The sequence below is a fragment of the Balaenoptera ricei genome, chromosome 3, assembly GCF_028023285.1.
Source record: "Balaenoptera ricei isolate mBalRic1 chromosome 3, mBalRic1.hap2, whole genome shotgun sequence".
In the NCBI taxonomy this organism is placed as follows: Eukaryota; Metazoa; Chordata; class Mammalia; order Artiodactyla; family Balaenopteridae; genus Balaenoptera; species Balaenoptera ricei.
In genome coordinates this window covers 177,295,890-177,317,466 of record NC_082641.1, presented here as the reverse complement: position 1 = coordinate 177,317,466, position 21,577 = coordinate 177,295,890, and the positions used below count along the sequence as shown (strand labels likewise).

Genomic DNA, 21,577 nt, shown 5'->3' with positions numbered 1-21,577 from the left:
CTTCGGAGCCACGGAGGAGAGCGCAGCCACAGGGGTGCAGAGGGCAAAGCGGAGAGATTCCCGCACAGAGGCTCGGTGCCGAGCAGCACTCACCAGCCCGAGAGGCTTGTCTGCTCCCCCGCTGGGGCGGGTGGGGCTGGGAGCTGAGGCTCGGGCTTCGGAGGTCGGATCCCAGGGAGGGGACTGGGGTTGGCGGCGTGAACACGGCCTGAAGGGGGCTAGTGTGCCACAGCTAGCCGGGAGGGAGTCCGGGAAAAAGTCTGGAACTGCCTAAGAGGCAAGAGACCATTGTTTCAGGGTGCGTGAGGATAGGGGATTCAGAGCGCCGCCTAAACGAGCTCCAGAGACGGGCACGAGCCGCGGCTATCAGCGCGGACCCCAGAGACAGGCAGGAGACGCTAAGGCTGCTGCTGCCGCCACCGAGAAGCCTGTGTGCGAGCACAGGTCACTCTCCACACCGCCCCTCCCGGGAGCTTGTGCAGCCCACCACTGCCAGGCTCCCGTGATCCAGGGACAACTTCCCCGGGAGAACACACGGCGCGCCTCGGGCTGCTGCAACGTCACGCCGGCCTCTGCCGCTGCAGGCTCGCCCCGCCTCCTCCGTACCCCTCCCTCCCCCCGGCCTGAGTGAGCCAGAGCCCCCGAAGCAGCTGCTCCTTTAACCCCGTCCTGTCTGAGCGAAGAACAGACGCCCTCAGGCAACCTACACGCAGAGGTGGGGCCAAATCCAAAGCTGAACCCCGGGAGCTGTGCGAACAGAGAAGAGAAAGGGAAATCCCTCCCAGCAGCCTCAGGAGCAGCGGATTAAATCTCCACAATCAACTTGATGTGCCTGCATCTGTGGAATACCTGAATAGACAATGAATCATCCCAAATTGAGGTGGTGGACCTTGGGAGCAAGGATACATATATATTTTTCCTTTTTCTCTTTTTGTGAGTGTGTATGTGTATGCTTCTGTGTGTAATTTTGTCTGTATAGATTTGCTTTTACCATTTGTCCTAGGGTTCTGTCTGACCTTTGTTTTTTTTAGTATAGTTTTTAGTGCTTCTTATCATTGGTGGATTTGTTTTTTGTTTTGGTTGCTCTCTTCTTTTTTTCTTTTTTTTTAATTACTTTTTAATTTTTTTTAATAATTATTTTTTATTTTAATAAGTTTATTTTATTTCTTTTTTTCCTCTTTCTTTCTTTCTTTCTTTCTTCTCCCTTTTCTTCTGAGCCGTGTGGCTGACAGGGTCTTGGTGCTCCAACCAGGTCAAGCCTGTGCCTCTGAGGTGGGAGAGCCAAGTTCAGGACATTGGTCCACCAGAGACCTCCCAGCTCCATGAAATATCGAACGGTGAAAGCTCTCCCAAGATCTCCATCTCAACGCTAAGACCCAGCTCCACTCAATGACCAGCAAGCTCCAGTGCTGGACACCCTATGCCAAACAACTAACAAGACAGGAACACAACCACACCCATTAGCAGAGAGGCTGCCTAAAATCATAATAAGGTCACAGACACCCCAAAACACACCACCAGATGCGGTCCTGCCCATCAGAAAGACAAGATCCAGCATCATCCACCAGAACACAGGTACTAATCCCCTCCACCAGGAAGTCTACACAACCCACTGAACCGACCTTAGCCATTGGGGGCAGACACCAAAAACAATGGGAACTATGAACCTGCAGCCTGCAAAAAGGAGACCCCAAACACAGTAAGTTAAGCAAAATGAGAAGACAGAGAAACACACAGCAGATGAAGGAGCAAGGTAAAAATGCACCAGACCAAAAAATGAAGAGGAAATAGGCAGCCTACCTGAAAAAGAATTCAGAGTAATGACAGTAAAGATGATCCAAAATCTTGGAAATAGAATGGAGAAAATACAAGGAACGTTTAACAAGGACCTAGAAGAACTAAACAGTAAACAAACAATGATGAACAACACAATAAATGAAATTAAAAATTCTCTAGAAGGAATCAATAGCAGCATAACTGAGGCAGAGGAACGGATAACTGACCTGGAAGATAAAATAGTGGAAATAACTACTGCAGAGCAGAATAAAGAAAAAAGAATGAAAAGAATTGAGGACAGCCTCAGAGACCTCTGGGACAACATTAAACACACTAACATTTGAATTATAGGGGTCCCAGAAGAAGAAGAGAAAAAGAAAGGGATTGAGAAAATATTTGAAGAGATTATAGTTAAAAACTTCCCTAATATGGGAAAGGAAATAGTTAATAAGTCCAGGAAGCACAGAGAGTCCCATACAGGATAAATGCAAGGAGAAACACATCAAGACACATATTAATCAAACTATCAAAAATTAAATACAAAGAAAAAATATTAAAAGCAGCAAGGGAAGAACAACAATAACATATAAGGGAATCCCCATACGGTTAACAGCTGACCTTTCAGCAGAAACTCTGCAAGCCAGAAGGGAGTGGCAGGACATATTTAAAGTGATGAAAGGGAAAAACCTACAACCAAGATTACTCTATCTAGAAAGGATCTCATTTAGATTCGATGGAGAAATTAAAACCTTTACAGACAAGCAAAAGCTAAGGGAATTCAGCACTACCAAACCAGCTTTACGACAAATGCTAAAGGAACTTATCTAGGCAGGAAACACAAGAAAAGGAAAAGACCTACAATGACAAACCCAAAACAATTAAGAAAATGGTAATAGGAACATACATATCGTTAATTACCTTAAATGTAAATGGATTAAATTCTCCAACCAAAACACATAGACTGGCTGAATGGATACAAAAACAAGACCCGTATATATGCTGCCTACAAGAGACCCACTTCAGACCTAGGGACACATACAGACTGAAAGTGAGGGGATGGAGAAAGGCATTCCATGCAAATGGAAATCAAAAGAAAGCTGGAGTAGCAATTCTCATATCAGACAAAATAGACTTTAAAATAAAGACTATTACAAGAGACAAAGAAGGACACTACATAATGATCAAGGGATCAATCCAAGAAGAAGAAATAACAATTGTAAATATTTATGCACCCAACATAGGAGCACCTCAGTACATAAGGCCAAGGCTAACAGCCATAAAAGGGGAAATCAACAGTAACACAATCATAGTAGGGGACTTTAACACCCCACTTTCACCAATAGACAGATATCCAAAATGAAAATAAATAAGGAAACACAAGCTTTAAATGATACATTAAAGAAAATGGACTTAATTGATATTTATAGGACATTCCATCCAAAAACAACAGAATACACTTTCTTCTCATGTGCTCATGGTACATTCTCCAGGATAGATCACAACTTGGGTCACAAATCAAGCCTTGATAAATTTAAGAAAATTGAAATCGTATCAAGTATCTTTTCCGACCACAACGCTATGAGACTAGATATCAATTACAGGAAAAAAATCTGTAAAAAATACAAACACATGAAGGCTAAACAATACACTATTCAATAACCAAGAGATCACTGAAGAAATCAAAGAGGAAATCAAAAAATACCTAGAAACAAATGACAATGAAAACACGATGACCCAAAACCTATGGGATGCAGCAAAAGCAGTTCTAAGAGGGAAGTTTATAGCAATACAATCCTACCTCAAGAAACAAGAAACCTCTCAAATAAACAACCTAACCTTACACCTAAAGCAATTAGAGAAAGAAGAACAAAAAAACACCAAAGTTAGCAGAAGGAAAGAAATCATAAAAATCAGATCAGAAATAAATGAAAAAGAAATGAAGGAAACAATAGCAAAGATCAATAAAACTAAAAGCTGGTTCTTTGAGAAGATAAACAAAATTGATAAACCATTAGCCAGACTCATCAAGAAAAAAGGGCAAAGATTCAAATACATAGAATTAGAAATGAAAAAGGAGAAGTAACAACTGACACTGCAGAAATACAAAGGCTCATGAGAGATTACTACAAACAACTATATGTCAATAAAATGGACAGGCTGGAAGATATGGACAAATTCTTAGAAAAGTAAAACCTTCTGAGACTGAACCAGGAAGAAACAGAAAATACAAACAGACCAACACAAGCACTGAAATCGAAACTGATTAAAAATCTTCCAACAAACAAAACACCAGGACCAGATGGTTTCACAGACAAATTCTATCAAACATTTAGAGAAGAGCTAACACCTATCCTTCTCAAACTCTTCCAAAATATAGCAGAGGGAGGAACACTCCCAAACTCATTCTACGAGGCCACCATCACCCTGATACCAAAACCAGACAAAGATGTCACAAAGAAAGAAAACTACAGGCCAATATCACTGATGAACATAGATGCAAAAATCCTCAACAAAATACTAGCAAACAGAATCCAAAAGCACATTAAAAGGATCCTACACCATGATCAAGTGGGGTTTATCCCAGGAATGCAAGGATTCTTCAATATACGCAAATCAATCAATGTGATACACCATATTAACAAATTGAAGGAGAAAAACCATATGATCATCTCTATAGATGCAGAAAAAGCTTTCGACAAAATTCAACACCCATTCATGATAAAAACCCTCCAGAAAGTAGGTAGAGGGAACTTATCTCAACATAAAAAAGGCCATATATGACAAACCCACAGCCAACATCATTCTCAATGGTGAAAAACTGAAACCATTTCCACTAAGATCAGGAACAAGACAAGGTTGCCCACTCTCACCACTATTATTCAACATAGTTTTGGAAGTTTTAGCCACAGCAATCAGAGAAGAAAAAGAAATAAAAGGAATCCAAATCGGAAAAGAAGAAGTAAAGCTGTCACTGTTTGCAGATGACATGATATCATACATAGAGGATCCTAAACATGCTACCAGAAAACTATTAGAGCTAATCAGTGAATTTGGTAAAGTAGCAGGATACAAAATTATTGCACAGAAATCTCTTTCATTCCTGTACACTAACGATGAAAAATCTGAAAGTGAAATTAAGGAAACACTCCCATTTACCATTGCAACAAAGACAATAAAATACCTAGGAATAAACCTACCTAAGGAGACAAAAGGCCTGTGTGCAGAAAACTGTAAGATGCTGATGAAAGAAATTAAAGATGATACAAACAGATGGAGAGATATACCATGTTCTTGGATTGGAAGAATCAACGTTGTAAAAATGACTATCCTACCCAAAGCAATCTACAGATTCAAAGCAATCCCTATCAAATTATCACTGGCATTTTTCACAGAACTAGAACAAAAAATTTCACAATTTGTATGGAAACACAAAAGACCCCGAATAGCCAAAGCAAACTTGAGAAAGAAAAACGGAGCTGGGGGAATCAGGCTCCCTGACTTCAGACAATACTACAAAGCTACAGTAATCAAGACAGTATGGTAATGGCACAAAAACAGAAATATAGATCAATGGAACAGGATAGAAAGCCCAGAGATAAACCCACGAACAAATGGTCACCTTATCTTTGATAAAGGAGGCAAGCATATACAGTGGAGAAAAGACAGCCTCTTCAATAAGTGGTGCTGGGAAAATTGGACAGATACATGTAAAAGTATGAAATTAGAACACTCCCTGACACCATGCACAAAAATAAACTCAAAATGGATTAAAGACCTAAGAGTAAGGCCAGACACTATCAAACTCTTAGAGGAAAACATAGGCAGAACACTCTATGACATACATCACAGCAAGATTCTTTTTGACCCAGCTCCTAGAGAAATGGAAATAAAAACAAAAATAAACAAATGGGACCTAATGAAACTTAAAAGCTTTTGCACAGCAAAGGAAACCATAAACAAGACCAAAAGACAACCCTCAGAATGGGAGAAAATATTTGCAAATGAAGCAACTGACAAAGGATTAATCTCCAAGATTTACAGGCAGCTCATGCAGCTCAATAACAAAAAAACGAACAACCCAATCCAAAAATGGGCAGAAGACCTAAATAGACATTTCTCCAAAGAAGATATACAGATTGCCAACAGACACATGAAAGAATGCTCAACATCATTAATCATTAGAGAAATGCAAATCAAAACTACAATGAGATATCATCTCACACCAGTCAGAATGGCCATCATCAAAAAATCTAGAAACAATAAATGCTGGAGAGGGTGTGGAGGAAAGGGAACACTCTTGCACTGTTGGTGGGAATGTAAATTGATACAGCCACTATGGAGAACAGTATGGAGGTTCCTTAAAAATCTACAAATAGAACTACCATACGACCCAGCAATCCCACTACTGGGCATATACCCTGAGAAAACCATAGTTCAAAAAGAGTCATGTACCAAAATGTTCATTGCAGCTCTATTTACAATAGCCAGAACATGGAAGCAACCTAAGTGTCCATCATCGGATGAATGGATAAAGAAGATGTAGCACATATATACAATGGAATATTACTCAGCCATAAAAAGAAATGAAATGGAGGTATTTGTAATGAGGTGGATGGAGTTAGAGTCTGTCATACAGAGTGAAGTAAGTCAGAAAGAGAAAAACAAATACAGTATGCTAACACATATATATGGAATCTAAGGAAAAAAAAAAAAAAGGCCATGAAGAACCTAGTGGCAAGACGGGAATAAAGACACAGACCTACTAGAGAATGGACTTGGGGATATGGGGAGGGGGAGGGGGGAGATGTGTCAGGGTGAGAGAGTGTCATGGACATATATACACTACCAAATGTAAAATAGATAGCTAGTGGGAAGCAGCTGCATAGCACAGGGGGATCAGCTCGGTGCTTTGTGACCACCTAGAGGGGTGGGATGGGGAGGGTGGGAGGGAGGGAGATGCAAGAGGGAAGAGATATGGGAACATATGTATATGTATAACTGATTCACTTTGTTATAAAGCAGAAACTAACACACCATTGTAAAGCAATTATACTTCAATAAAGATGTTTAAAAACAAACAAACCAAAAAAACCCCACATGGTGAAGACAAAAGATAGAGGAAAATGCAACTCATCACAAAGGCTAATTTATTAATATTAATGAACTTATTAATTTAATAAGTTAATATTAATAACTTATTAATATTAATGAACCAAGCAATAAGAAAAAGACCAAGAATCCATGAGAGAAAAGGGCAAATTCTAAGAACACACACGTTCACCAAAAAATTCAAATGGCTCTCGTAAAAAGAAAAATATAAAGTGAAACACCAAAATTCCTTTCATCATTTATCAATGAGAATTTTTTTTAAGTTTAATAAGATCATGTAATGGCCAGGATGTGGGGGAAAATGGCACTCACATACCACAATAAGGGGGGAAGTGAATTAATCCAGTTCCCCTCCACATGGACCTTTCCCTGGGGCTGCTTGAGTATCTTCATGGCATGGTGGATGGCTTCTCCTAGAAAGGCAGCAACTTAAGAGACCAAAGAGTAAGCTTCAGTGTCGTAATAGGGAAGAACCTTTGTATTCTATTACAAAGGGATGTTGCCTATAAGCTTAAATTATACATAATGGCCCATCTCCGGGAACCCTGCTTCCCAGGTGAAGAGCAGTAAGCCAAAATATTCTACCTCTTTTTTAAGCTCACAGGAAACCTCCTGACCAGTCTCACCCGTGAATGGCTGCAGGAAGGAAGAAATTAACACATCCCCTCAGGAATCTGGCCAGAACCAGGAAACGTTGATATTTGCAACAACTTACTGCCTTTTTTTACTTTATCTCCTCACCTCCCACTCTTTGTTCTATAAAACAAACTAACATCCAAACCTGGGCAAGATGGTTCTTTGGGACATTAGTCCACCACCTTCTCGGTCTGCTGGCTTTCTGAATAAAGTCGCTATTCCTTGACCCAACACCTCCTCTCTCGATTTTTTTGGCCTGCCGTGCAGCAAGCAGTACGAGCTTGGACTCGGTAACACAAGAAATGAGCCCGGGGAATAACCACCTCGCCCTCCCTCTCCTCCCTCTCCCCACTCTCCACCCTTCCAGGTCTCCACCTTGGCAATGAGGGCAATGTTACTGTCAGAACGCACTGAAGCCAGAGGGCAAGGGTGCCTGTTGCAGCTCACATAGGTCGGCCTTTGTGGGCAGAGAACATGGTGAAATAGCATGGAGAGTGGTCCTGGGGAGGGACAAACAGAAGCCATCAGCTTAGCATTTGATCCAAATCCAAACTCCCTTCCTGATAAACAAACAGTGAATAAAATAGGAATTTGCACTACTTCCCCAATGTGATAGAAAAGCATATAAATTCATACTTCAATCACCAGGCATGGTGCTAAGGGCTTTCAGGTATTAACTCATTTAACCCTCTCAGGATCCCTATAAGGAAGATATCATTATCCCTGTTTTCAGCCGTCATGCGCTGCTAAGATCTCCCTTTTTGAGAACCTGTCATGGGGATACAATAAATTGACCACCTCCAGCTGCTGCATCTTCAGACCTGCTTCAGGGTTCACACCAAAGCCACGTTGTCCCTGGGCTGCTCCCAACTAATGCCTGAGCCTGATGCATGGGAGGACCAGAGCCAGGTCATTTCTGCCCAATGCAGGACCCCTCTGACAGGCACTCTTTGCCCTGGAGCACCCCATTGGCCTTACAGAGACTTTCTCAGCACTGCGCTGAGAGCTCCTTTTCCCATTTATCCACACATCTGAGTCTGTTTTGGTGTCCGCTTTTCAGAGAACCTGAGTTATGATGCAATTTTTCAGATGAGGAAACCGAGACAGGGAGGCACAGAGGGATTAAGTGACTTGCCCAAGGTCACGCAGCTCCTAAGAGATTAAAAATCTGACAATCTCACTCCAGAATCAGTACTCTTAAGCATTCTGCTACGAGAGAGAGACACAGACACAGAGACACAGAGAGAGAAAGAGAAAGAGAGAGAAACAGAAGAGAAGCAAAACATCTGAAAGTCTCCTTATCATCATGATTTTGTAATCTCTCTAGCCCATTTGAATTAGGATTTTCTGCCACTTTGATCCATTTTTCCAAAGGCTAAAAACAAAAACACCTGTAGAGCATCCTGCTTTTTAATTCCAAAATACACCCTGAAGATGGCAGTGTTTCACCACTCTAAACCCACAAACCAAAATGTTTCTAGAACCAAGGGTAGTAACCAGTGAGGCAGTACTTTGTTTTGTAACCTGCAGATACTGATTGTAGAGTACACATTGGTTAACTAACCCAGGAAGGAGTTTCTTTCTCTTTCAGCATATGTATCAACTAACCAGAGGACCCAAACCCAGAGCTACAAAATGCCAGATGAAATTGCCATCCCCCTCATCTCTCTGTGCACCAGAATACTGGTTGTGACTTTTACAAAATAGCAACAAAGTAAAAGCAAGAAATGGGAATGCTCTCTATAGTCATTAGTATGAGAGATGTTAATTCACATTTGTTTCGGTAACAGGTGGTCCCCATGGACATGGGGTGGCTAAAAAGAAATTGGGATCCTAGTATGGTGTCAAACAGCCTGGTTACAATGTATGAGAATCATCTACATTTCAGGCTCATTTCTTTGTTCACAACCCAGATAACAGAGCAAAAACAGTTAATGATTGCAGTGAACTGTCTGTTGGCGCTGGCCAGCAGAATCATCTTTTCATCTCTTTGTGGCTTCAAGCTCTTGTTAAAATGCCTCCCCTGATGACTAACATATGTCCATCCTCTGAAACCCACCATCACCAATTAGACATTTAAGTCAATTAGCGCTTGATTTCTTTCATCCTCCCATTTAGAACCATAAATTGATCTTCTAGAATCCAACTACAAAATGATTCACTCAGAACAAGGGAAATTTCTTAAACATCACAAACATGATAGCCTTGACATTTGTGAAAATCATGATCACTTGCCCAACAGTCACTGCTTCTGTGGTCATCTTATTTAAAACGGCAACCCCTCGGCCCCGCTGTAATGAACTGAATGTCTGTGTCCCCCCAGAATTCATATGTTGAAGCCCTAACCCCCAGTGTGGCTGTATTTGGAGGTGGTGCTTCTAAGGAAGTAACTAAAGTTAAATGAGGTCAGCAGGGGCCAAATCCTGGAGGATTTGTTTCCTTATAAGAGGAGACACCAGATAGCTCACTTTCTTTACCACTGAAAGGCCATGTGAGGATGCAACAAGAAAGCAGCCGTCTGCAAGCCCGGAAGAGAGCTCTCCCCAGGATCTGAATCAGCCAGCATCTGGATTTGGGACCTTCAGCCTCCAACACTGTGAGAAAAAAGATTTCTGTGATTTGAACCACCCAGTCTGTGGTAGTTTGTTATGGCAGCCCTAGCAAACTAATACGCTCCATACCCACTTTCCCTGTATTTTTCTCCTAGAACAGATCACTTCTAACATACTGTATATAACTTTCTTATTTCTGTTTTCATAGTCAGAAATGTACAACCTGAGATGCCTACAATTGAAAAGAAAAAAAAAAAGCTGAAAACAAATGAGACCAATATCCAGCTTAAGAAATTATAAACAGAACAACACAATAAACAAGTAGAATGAGGGCAATAATAAAGACGACAAAGCAAAAAATTTAAAACGAAGATACAGGGAGGGATAAATTAGGAGTTTGGGATTAACATATACACATCACTATATATAAAATAGATAGACAACAAGGACCTACTGTATAGCACAGTGGACTATACTCAATATTTTTTAATAACCTATAAAGGGGTGGGGGTGGGTGAAATGAGTGAAGGGGGTCAAAAGGTACAGACTTATAGCTATAAAATAAATAATTCCTGGGGATGTAATGTACAGCATGGTGATACAGTTAATGATACTCTTGTATATTTGAACATTGCTAAGACAGGAGATCTTAAAAGTCCTCATCACAAGAAAAAAAAATGTAACTATGTATGGTGACAGATGTTAACTAAATTTATGGTGGTGATAATTTCATAGTATATATAAATATTGAACCATTATGTTGTGCATCTGAAACTAACATAATGTTGTATGTCAGTTATACATCAATTTAAAAGAAAACTAGGATTCACATTTTTAAAAAAAAAGACTGGCACATGAGGATGCCTTCTGCCAGAAGCATCTTGACAATATCAACGTTGGTGATGAATATTAGCTAACACTTAGCAAGGACCCTCTATGCCCCATACACAAAATAACTCTTAATCTACACGATACCTCGAATCGGGTAACTCTGCTATTGTATTAGTTTTCTACTTTTTTTCTCAAGAAAATTTTTAAAACTTTTTATTGAAATAGAGTTGATTTACAATGTGTCAGTTTCAGGTGTACAGCAAAGTAATTCATATAGATAGATAATAGATAGATAGATAGATGATAGATTCTTTTTAGACTCTCTTTCATTATAGGTTATTAGAAGATATTGAGTATATTTCCCTGTGCTATACAGTAGGTCCTTGGTTATCTATTTTATGCATAGTAGTATGTATCTATGTATACACGCTAGGAATTAATCCCAAACTCCTAATTTGTATTAGTTTCCTATTGCTGTGTAACAAATTTAACAACTTGAAACAACACACACATTTATTGTTACACAATTTCTGTGGACCAGGCAGGAGTCTGGGCACCCCTTAGCTAGGTCTCATTGTCTCTCAACACTGCAATCAAGGTGTCCACCGGGCTGCATCCTCATACGGAGGCTCGACTGGGGAAGAATAGGCTCCCAAGTGCATTCAGGCTGTTGGTAGAGTTCATTACCCCCTGGTTTGGGGACAGATGACACCAGCTTTGTACCAGCTATTCGTTGGAGGCCACTCTAAGGTCCTGGGGCTGCCACAGTTCCTTACGAGTAGCCCTTTTCATAGCCTCTTCAAGGCCACCAGTAAAATCTCTCTCTCCAACTTGCTAAGATTGGACTCATACAATGTTCCATAAACATAAGAGAGATTGGACTCATACAATGTTCCATAAACATCTCATCACTTTTCCCACAGTTCATTAGTCATATATGCTGCCCATCCTCAATGGGAGGAGATTATACAAACTGTGGATACCAGAAAGTGGGAATTATTGATCGGAGGTCACCTTAAAGTGTGTCCATCACAGCTATAATCCCCAACGTGACAGGACACAGAAAAGGGGTGTCCTGGTGATGCTCTTTCAACTCTCTGAGGCTGGGGTCCCCCATCTGTGGAACACAGGGCTGTCCTGAGCATTCCACCATGGGCGGTTCATGCAACGACCCCACACACCATGGTACTCGTTCCCTGAGGCTTGAAAGTATGTAATTATCAATGATAGAAATGTGCTTAATGCCTTTTCAGTCTTATCCAATTTAATCTCATAACAACCCTACAGTGGAGGTTCTATGATGACCTCCTTTTAAAACATGAGGAAACTGGGGCTTAGAGAGGTATAATGAGTTGTCTAAGATCACCTGGTGAAAAAACCCAGGCAATTCACAGATCTCTGACTTTAAAGACTTGTGGTGAACCAGTTCATACCTCTGTGATACCCTTAACCATGGGAACCCTTCCTTTCCCTTCCTCCGTGGGTTACTGTTCAGCATTCTGTATTTTCCAGGACATCCAGGGAGGGGCTATGCTCAGAAATCTCACAAGGGTATCTCTTTGTCTCTCCCAATGCTGGAATGCCACGTTTACCCATAGGTGTATCAAACAGCCCAGTGTGAGACACAGTAACTTGCTGTGTGACCTTTGGGATTTCACTGTCCCTCTCTGTTTCAATTTCTGAATCTGCCAATGAGAAGAAGTTCCTTGAGGTCCCAACATCTCTGGTTGTGGTAGACTGGGTTCTCTGAGAAAAAGACTCTGAGATCTTTCAGCCTGCCATCATCTGACAGATGGGTAAATCATTCACCCAGCCAAGCCATCAGCTGACCCAAGAGATCACACACGGCAGTCTGGACTAAAAGAACTGCTTGGGTGGCTCATGGAGTAGTGAGAAATAATCACTGTTGCTTGTTTTAAGTCACTAAGTATTGGAGTGTTGGTTACACAGCAATAAAGAGAGATGGAGGTTTACATGGAGGAGGTTTGTCTGGGATAACTTGGGATCAACATAAGTAAGGGAAGTAAGTCTGAACGAGGGACAGATTAAACTTCGAAGCAGCTGCAACCAGCACCTTACCTGATCTCCTGCGGAGCATTAAAATGGTGGTGATTCATCAGAGTTGCCCCACATTGTACTAGTTTACCAGAGCTGCTGTAACAAAGCTCCACAGACCGGGGGACTGAACAGATGTTTATTCTCTCACAGTTCTGGAGGCTGGAAGTCTGAGATCAAGGTGTCTCCAGGGTTGGTCCCTTCTGAGGGCTGTGAGAGGGAATCTGTTCCTTGCTTCTCTCCTAGCTTGTGACTTTTTGCTGGCAATCTTTAGCATTCCTTGGCTTGCAGACCCATTACCCCCATCTCTGCCTTCATCTTCATGTGGTGTTCTCCCTGTGCGCATGTCTGTGTCCAAATTTCCCCCTTTCGTAAGGACCCCAGTCATATCAGATTAGGGGCCCAGGCTACTCCAGGTCCACCTCACCTTAACCAAATGAATTACATCTACAATATAATTTCCCAATAAGGTCACATTCTTTTTTAAAATTTTTAGTGGAGTATAGTTGCTTTACGATGTTGTGTTAGTTTCTACTGTACAGCAAAGTGAATCAGCTATACATATACATATATGCCCTCTTCTTTGGATTTCCTTCCCATTTAGGTCACACAGTACATTAAGTATAGTTCCCTGTGCTATACAGCATGTTCCCATCAGTTGTCTATTTTATACATAGTATCAGTAGTGTATATGGGTCAATCCCAATCTCCCAGCTCCTCCCACCTCTTTCCCCCTTGGTATCCATACATTTGTTCTCTACGTCTGTGTCTCTATTTCTGCTTTGCAGATAAGATCATCTTTCTGAGGTACTCTAGAGATTAGGACTTAAACGTATCTTTTTGGGGGGAGGGGGGCGCAATTGAACCCATAACATGCATTTAGGCACAGGGGTCAGGCATTTGTACCCCTGGCCGGTTGTCAGATGTGGCCGCCCCTAGGGAGGGGACATAACCTTGGACCAAGCAGCTCCCTTAAGCTGAGGAAAGTTCTGGCAAAAAGGACTCAGTTGTGAGCCCCCAGCAGACAACCTCCCTGCTAGCTGGAAGAGTGAGCCCCTGGGTTCCAAAGAGATGGCGTGGGCGGTACAGCATGGCATCAACCACGGTGGCCCCCTGTGAGTCTCTGATTATAACGAGGACTTCTAGAGGTGCCTGGGGTGGAAGATTCTGGGTGAGTCACCTTGAGGACCCAATCCCAGGCAGAACAGTCAGCTTCATGGGGCAGGGGGAGGGGTGAAACCATGCCCCAGGGGATTGGGTCAGCAGCCATCAAGGAGGTTGGAGATCAACAGCTAGAAAACTTGGATCTCATCACATCTCAGGGTCTAGACCACCCGCCAACCCTGTTATCCCTGATAAGAGTATCACCTCCCTCTTCTGTTGAGTATTTCAGAGATACCAAAGCTTCCATGTGCTTCCTTTTGCTTGTGTACTAAGATGGTGACAACTGTCTCATCTGTCATGCTGCTCACACTTGAGTCGGAGCCAGGGCCAGGGCCCCAGGGACCCTAAGCTGCATTGTCGTCACTTGGCCACAAGTTTGAGGAGTCTGTGTGGCCCACCTGGGCAAAGAGACCACCCACCCACCTGCTCACCTGAGGCTGAAGCATCCTTGAGATTCTTTCCTGGGCAGGAAAGCATTTTCCCTTTTCCACAAGGCTTCTATTGAATTTCACAAGCCCAGGGAGGCACAATTCAGGCTACCACCTAGCAGTGGCGTCAATTTTTTGGAGGACAGGGAACCTGGAGGGATATGGGGGGTGTGGGAAGGACACCCTGGAGGGAGCATGGAGGATAAACTTTACTTCATTTGATCCTCACTATGGTCATATGAAGGAAGGTCTATCATCCTCAATCATAGAAGGGTAAAGTGAGACGTGTGGGCAACTGTTGCAGGATTGACTCTCAGTTCATTCACGCTTCCCCCACCTCCCCGAATGTAAACCCTCAGGCAGTCCTCCCCTCCCCCCATGCTGACTCTGGGGTCATCTATGTGACTTCCTTTGGGCAACAGGACAGTAGCAAACACTGCACTGACCACTCACCCTGGGGGCAGGTCCATGTTCCCAGGATGACGTTTACAATACCTTAGCATCTAAGTCTCCAGCATGGTGGAATGCAGCAAGGTCTTGGGGGTCCCCTTGTATTCTTGTAGTGAGCTGCTTAGTATTTGGATCCTGGGGAGGTCTGGGGTCCTTGAGGTAGCAGTAACTTACCAAATAGTATAGAAATAGTTCAATATTTAAAGCATTGGTTCAGCTCTACAGGTGTGTATCAGTGTATCATCAGCCCTGCTGCTAACAATATTTAACCTCCTGCTTCACTGTTATGAAGAACCTGGAGGTTTGTTCCCTCTCAAAACAGATCCCCACAACATCCTGGGAGATTTCCCTTCACCCACCCCATAGTCACAACCCCACCCAGTTCATAGGTCCTCGCTTGGACACCACACAGAAACAAGACTATTCTCAGATAATTTATTCTGAATTTTCATATAAACAGGTAATTATCCCATATTTTACATGCAGAGCAATTTTGATATTCCAAAAAAAAAAAAAAAAAGGCAAATTCTGTACATGGTGCTACTTGGCTCTTGTAGGAAAACATTGAAAAAATAAGAATTGATCTCTTGGTGGGTTTTGCGTCTCCGAGTTGATTTCTGCATAAGCCGAGGCACATTTGATCCTGCATGGCTGACGTTGGACGGGAGGTGTCTGCCGCTGATACGCAGGGCCTGGGACCCCCAGGCCCACAAGGTAGAGAGTAAATAATCCATTCCTGTGTGTGTGGACACACACGCTTTGGGTTGGGGGAGGCTCTTCCTTTCTTCTCAAACGGGACCAAGAGCCCCAGATCCCTGGTCTGAGTTTTAACAAGGATTTTTAGGGCCCACACCCAGATTAAAACGCGGCTGGAGGCTGGTTCTGGACCTTGGCTGGTATGAGAAGATGACAGCGAGCTCAAAAAGTCATTGTTTCCCTCTGTTTCTGGGAGACCCCTAAGGAAACATTCACTTCCAGGCACAGCCTCTGAATGTCCATTGCATTCTCTCATGTCTTTGAAAGAACAAATGCCCATCTGTTCTTTCTATCCAACCTCAACTCTGGCACAAACCAATATTCTGAAGAACATTCCAGACGATTTTCTGAAGGGACACCATTCTACAGGTATCATTTATATACAATCAGCATGTCCCTGTTCCCCACTCCCAACAAAACCATCATTTCTGAATTGCCTATGTGCCAAGTGGCATCCGAACCCCAAACTTCCACCCGCCACAAAGTAGAAAAAAGATTGTCGTTTGGGGGACTACAGCACATCCCATCATGTACCCAGATGGCGAGCATGGGCCGAGCCCTGATGGTCTTCCTGCCCACTGACCAATGTTATGACGGCTACAAATAAACACCTCCCAACCCAACAAGCACATTTCATGGCAGACCATCCACTCTGGTTGGAGAAGAGTGGAAGACCTGTCCATCAGTTAGAGGCAGTCTCCAGTGGTCTCAGCGTTGTTGGTGCAGATCTTTGCACCAATTCCCACATTTTCTTTCAGTTGTGTTCAACGTCTATCCAGAGGACCAGCAGCACTTCTTGCTTCTTACTAGCTTAAAAGGACAGAAAATCACCCAGAACAGCTCCCAGAATACAAACATTTCCAGACGTGTGTTTGACATCACTGGTCCAGAGAGAAACAACTATGTGGATTTTGCCACATAAATAAAAAGGGGTTTTAAAATACTGAGACACCTTTCAACACAAACAACAAAAAGTGTCATCCAAAGCTGGCTTTGTTGCTTTTTTTTGTAACCCATCACTACAATCCTCCAGGACATCCATTTCTAGGACTAAAGTTCTGTTGTGACAGAGTCAACATTATCTGATGCAAAAGGAGGTTGTGACCCAAGCCTGCTTCCTCTTTCACTGCAGCAGCAGAGACAGCTAAGTGAAGTTAGGGAACTCCAGTTTACAACGGGCGGGCCCAGTACTCTACAGTACCTCTCCAGGGCAAGTGGAAGAAAGGTGACTCTGCAGGGGTGGTGCCTATAGGTATGGGAAGGGCAGCGAGGTTTGCTGAGTATGACACCACTCCTGCTGGCCCTGCCCAGACTTACACAAGGGTTATCAAAGTGCCCCAAGGTCAAACAGTATCAGCTTGAGGTCAACCGAACCAAAATACAGGGGGGTCCAAGGTTTTTGTTGCTAAAAGATGTGTTCAGCATCTTGGTGGGTTTGGGGTTGAGATTTCTCAACATGCTCCCTTCCCACTCAGAGAATAAAAAGAGACTCTGCATTGGGTGTTTGTGTGCGAGGTGCCCATGACAGTGATTTTTTCCACCCCCACCCCCCCAAAAAAGCATCTCAATCTGAAAGGAGTGGAAATAAACCATGGAGAGCCCAGGGCACCTAGGTGCTCACACCAGGGGGATGCCATGGGACCATGGGGACGCTGGCTCTGTACCAAAGCCTGTCTTTGCCCCAACAGGGGAACTTCCCTCACCAAAGAAGGGTAACTCAGGACTGGATCCCCCCCCTACGTCAGATACATCGTGATGGCCTGAAACTTGGTTCATTTCAAGGGCCACGGTATCAATGGATGGAACATCAAAAAAAAAAAAAAAAAAGGAAGATTAAATTCAGAGGAGAATATTATCAGCCAGAAAAAGGATCTATGCTCACATGAAAGCCATACTTCAGCCCAACTCCCTCCCTCAAAATTCTTACTGGTCCCTGGCATTCAGAATCAGCGGATACAAGTCTTCCCTGATTCAGATCGGATCCAGGCAGAATTCTGAAGTCTCAAAGATGTCCATTATTGAATCACATCCTAACAATACACTGAGGTAGATTGTGCTGGGAAAAAAAAAATCATTACCCCACATTCACCTGTTTATTTTTCTTTGAAAAAAAAAATTTACATGCACTCCATTTCTTACGAAAGTGATTTTTTACAGTGATTTTTATATATTAAAATAAATAATTTTCCCCTAATATAAGAAAACCTTTCTGAATTAGAAAAATGTGAAAATTGCTGCTAGTGTACTATATGGCCACTACAAATTTACTACGAAAAGAACAAAATACCTAGATCTACGTGTTTTGTCTTCTTTTTAATTTACGTACAGACCCTCTTTTATGTACAAAATAAATTTGGCGAAAATAATTTCTGTGCTCCTTGTACCCAATCACTGAGGCTCCCCAGAAATAGTCTGACATGCTGTCATTCCTCAAATCATATAAATAAGATAGCCAGAGGCAACTAGGATGTGTGTCTACCTGTGTTCTTCATCAAGAATTGAGAAGGTTCGGAGGTCACCATGGCATCTCTATCCTGTTCTTAAGCCCACAACTCTTAAGAGAAGAAAAGAAGGAAGCAATCAAAAACTTGTGAGAAAATGCACTCAATGGATAACCCATGGGTGATGATCTGGATGAACCAAAGTGATGAGTTCACCGTGGTCTTTATTTGAGCAGCTGTAGTTCTTTCCCCAAAGGGAAGCAACTGTGGCATCACGTTCCTTCGCAAGTTCTTGGTAGTGTGAAGGTCCTTAGCGGTTTCTCCTCCAGACTGTACTCTCTTAGGGACTGCAAGATCGGTAAGTACCTGAGAATTCAGCTCAGGCCCCACACCTGGCCCAGCTGAGGTCACTGGGCGCAAAGCAGCTTCTGGGAAGTCAGCTCTGAGGACAGTCAGATGCCCTGAGGGCGGAGGGGACCAACAGGCACGTCTTCAGATCGCTAGTGTTCTCCAAGTCCCCCTGTGCTGTCCCACTTTGGGATCTGACTGTGCTGTGTTTGCACGATCCCCGTAGGACGTGCACACACAGCTGAGGAAGCTCGAGAGGTACATACATACAGGGAACCAGAAGATTCAAGAGCCACAAGTGTGTTCGAAGGCAGGGCTCAGCTTACCAGAAACCAAACCATCCATCAAACACCATCACCCACATGCTCAGCGTGGCCTGATCACGACGTCCAGAAGGCTTAGCAGCTAACGTGGCTTTAGTCCCAGAAAAATGGATGCCTTGAAAACCAAGGAAAGAGGCCACTGGTGCCTGGCTCCGCCTCCCCACACAGGCAGACAAAGCCCCATGCCCTACCCGCCCCCCGGGAAATGGTCAATAACTTATGAGGCTGATGCTGGAGATTTTTTTTTTTAAATTAAATATGTTACAAATATATTCTCAAAACTCTTCATCATCTCAGTTCTTCTTCTTTTTTTTTTTTTTTTTTAATGTCCTGGCTTTGTTTGGTCTTGAAAAGATCCATTATCACTCCAAACGACTCCCATGTCTCCTGGAAAACATTTTTCACCAAAGTTAAGGGAGAGAAGACTCCTGAGGCTAAACTTGGGACTGAAGGAGAATCTTGAGGGCACAGTCTCCCAGTAGATAAGAAGGAAGGGAGCGGGGGGGGGAGCAGATCAGGGGCTCACACACTCCAGAAGAGCAGAACCTTCGTGGGCTGACCCCCAAAGCGGCCACTCAGCACGCATGATTTGCACACACACACACGCACGCACACGCACGAGTACACACGTGAGCCACACCCCAGGACTGCAAAACTATATCCAAAGTACAAAAGCAGCAGCTATTGGTCAATTTGAGGAACTGATTTTGTGAAGGAAAAAAAAAAATCCTTCTGGATGAAAAAAACTTTCCTGAAGCCCACTCTGCAAAGTTTGGAATTCTACTAGGACAGGGTTTTGGGGGGTTTTTTTGTTTGTTTTTTTTTTTTTGTTTTCTTTCTTTCTAACTTTTGTTCCACAAACAAGATTTATGTTTTACACTGTAGCTCAGACACCAGCAAAAAAAAAAAAAAAAACAAAAAACTTTGTAAAAACAGGTGCTTTCTTTCAATCTGCTAGGAAAAAAAAAAAAAAGGTAACATCCGGGCTTAAAACCTCGGTGGTCCAAAAGGACAGCAGCCGTGGAAACCCCTTTCCCATCTAGGTTCACAGTTAAGTTCTCAGATGACTAGTCAAATTGGCAATCAAACCAATGTGTTTTAAGTCAGAAGAGGAACAGAAATGGATGATAGGTATGATCTCTGAGCTCCGTTTGACACTGCGGCTGAGTCGTGTGAAAATCCTGAGTTTTCTGAAGGCCTTCAAACCAGAGGAAAGTGAACACAGGAACCATTCCCCCGAGCAGGGGCCGTTAGGAAGGATTAGACCGGGGCAGAGTCAGAATGCGTCCGTTTTTCTTGCCCCCGTTCATGTGGGTGTAGGGGATGTGCTCCTCATAGTTTCTCTTTAGCCCCAGCGCGGACCCTCCATCCCGGCCCCCGGCCTCCTCCCTCTGCGCATGTGACGACCGGTCCAGGGGGACACTCTCCATGTCCTCAAATTCCATCTCCAGCTCCTCGCTCTCGGGCACCTTGTTCTCCTCGCTGTGGAAGAAGGAAACTTCGGGGAAACTGGGGTGCAGCTCGTCCTTGAGCAGGTCGACAATCTCCAGGAAGGTCGGCCGCATCTTGGGGTTGAACTGCCAGCACATGCGCATCAGGTCGGTGCTGCAGGACAGAAGGCACGTGGGGGGGTGAGGCGCGGGGCCCCCCGCCAAGCGGCCCCCTCCCCACCCCTCGCCTGTGGCCCACACCCACGGGGACAAGTGCCCGGCACCGGAAAGGCGACAGTCAAGCAGAAACAGCGATTCTAGGGGCGCTGAAAGATGGTTTTCTAAAGAGAGTCAAGGGGGCTGTCTCATCCCCAAACCAGATCCAGAAGGGCCTCTCCTGATGTTGCTACATGCTGAAGACCATGGTTCATCGTGTTTTTTTCTTTTAATTTTTAAATTTGCATTATTTATTTATTTTTATGCTTTTGGCCGCGCCACCCGGCTTGTGGGATCTTTGTTCCCCGACCAGGAATCGAACCCGTGCCCGCTGCAGTGGAACCGTGGAGTCCTAACCACTGGACCGCCAGGGAAGTCCCCATCATTTTTTTAAAAATTGAAGTATGGTTGATTTACAATGATGTGTTAGTTTCAGGTGTACAGCAAAGTGATTCAGTTATATATATATATATATACACACACACACACATATATATAAAAGAATATATATATTCTTTTCAAGATTATTTTCCCTTATAGATTATTACAAAATATTGAGTATAGTTCCCTGTGCTATACAGTAGGTCCTTGTTGTTTATCTATTTTATATATGGTAGTGTGTATCTGTTAATCCCAACCTCCTAATTTATCCCTCCTCCCCCTTTCCCCTTTGGTAACTGTAAGTTTGTTTTCTATGTCTGTGGGTCTGTTTTCTGTCGGTTCCTCACTCTATATGTACATCCCTGCACCTGATGAGGGCAGCTGGGCGGACTGACCCTAGAGGGCCAGTTCTGAGTGGCGGTCCTGCAGGCCCAGCCCCCGCTCTCTGGAGGGTGGGGGGTGGCGGGCGGGTGGAGACTATGACTTTACCTAGGACAGGCCCCAAGGGCTTGGGATTTCCAGTTTACCTCCTCCTTTCCCCACTGTAACTTCTTCTAGGGCAGGGGTTGGCAAACTTCAGCCCTGGACCAAATATGGCCCCCTGAGTGTTTTTGTAAATAAAGTTTTATTGGCACGCAGCCACACCCATCCAATTATCCATCATCCACGGCTGCTTCCAGC

The 21,577-nt window shown here is 43.5% G+C and overlaps 1 protein-coding gene across 4 annotated transcripts in view; it reads right to left on the bottom strand.

The window, feature by feature from the left end:
* Positions 1-15,422: 15,422 nt before the first annotated feature.
* The window catches only part of INSR (insulin receptor), a 134,762-nt gene continuing 128,607 nt past the window's right edge, over positions 15,423-21,577 (bottom strand). For all 4 annotated transcript variants that reach the window (XM_059918609.1, XM_059918611.1, XM_059918608.1 and 1 more), the window contains one exon: positions 15,423-20,474. In XM_059918609.1, the coding sequence (XP_059774592.1) occupies positions 20,120-20,474 (355 nt within the window). In that variant the 3' untranslated portion in view covers positions 15,423-20,119. The remainder of the gene's footprint in view (positions 20,475-21,577) is intronic.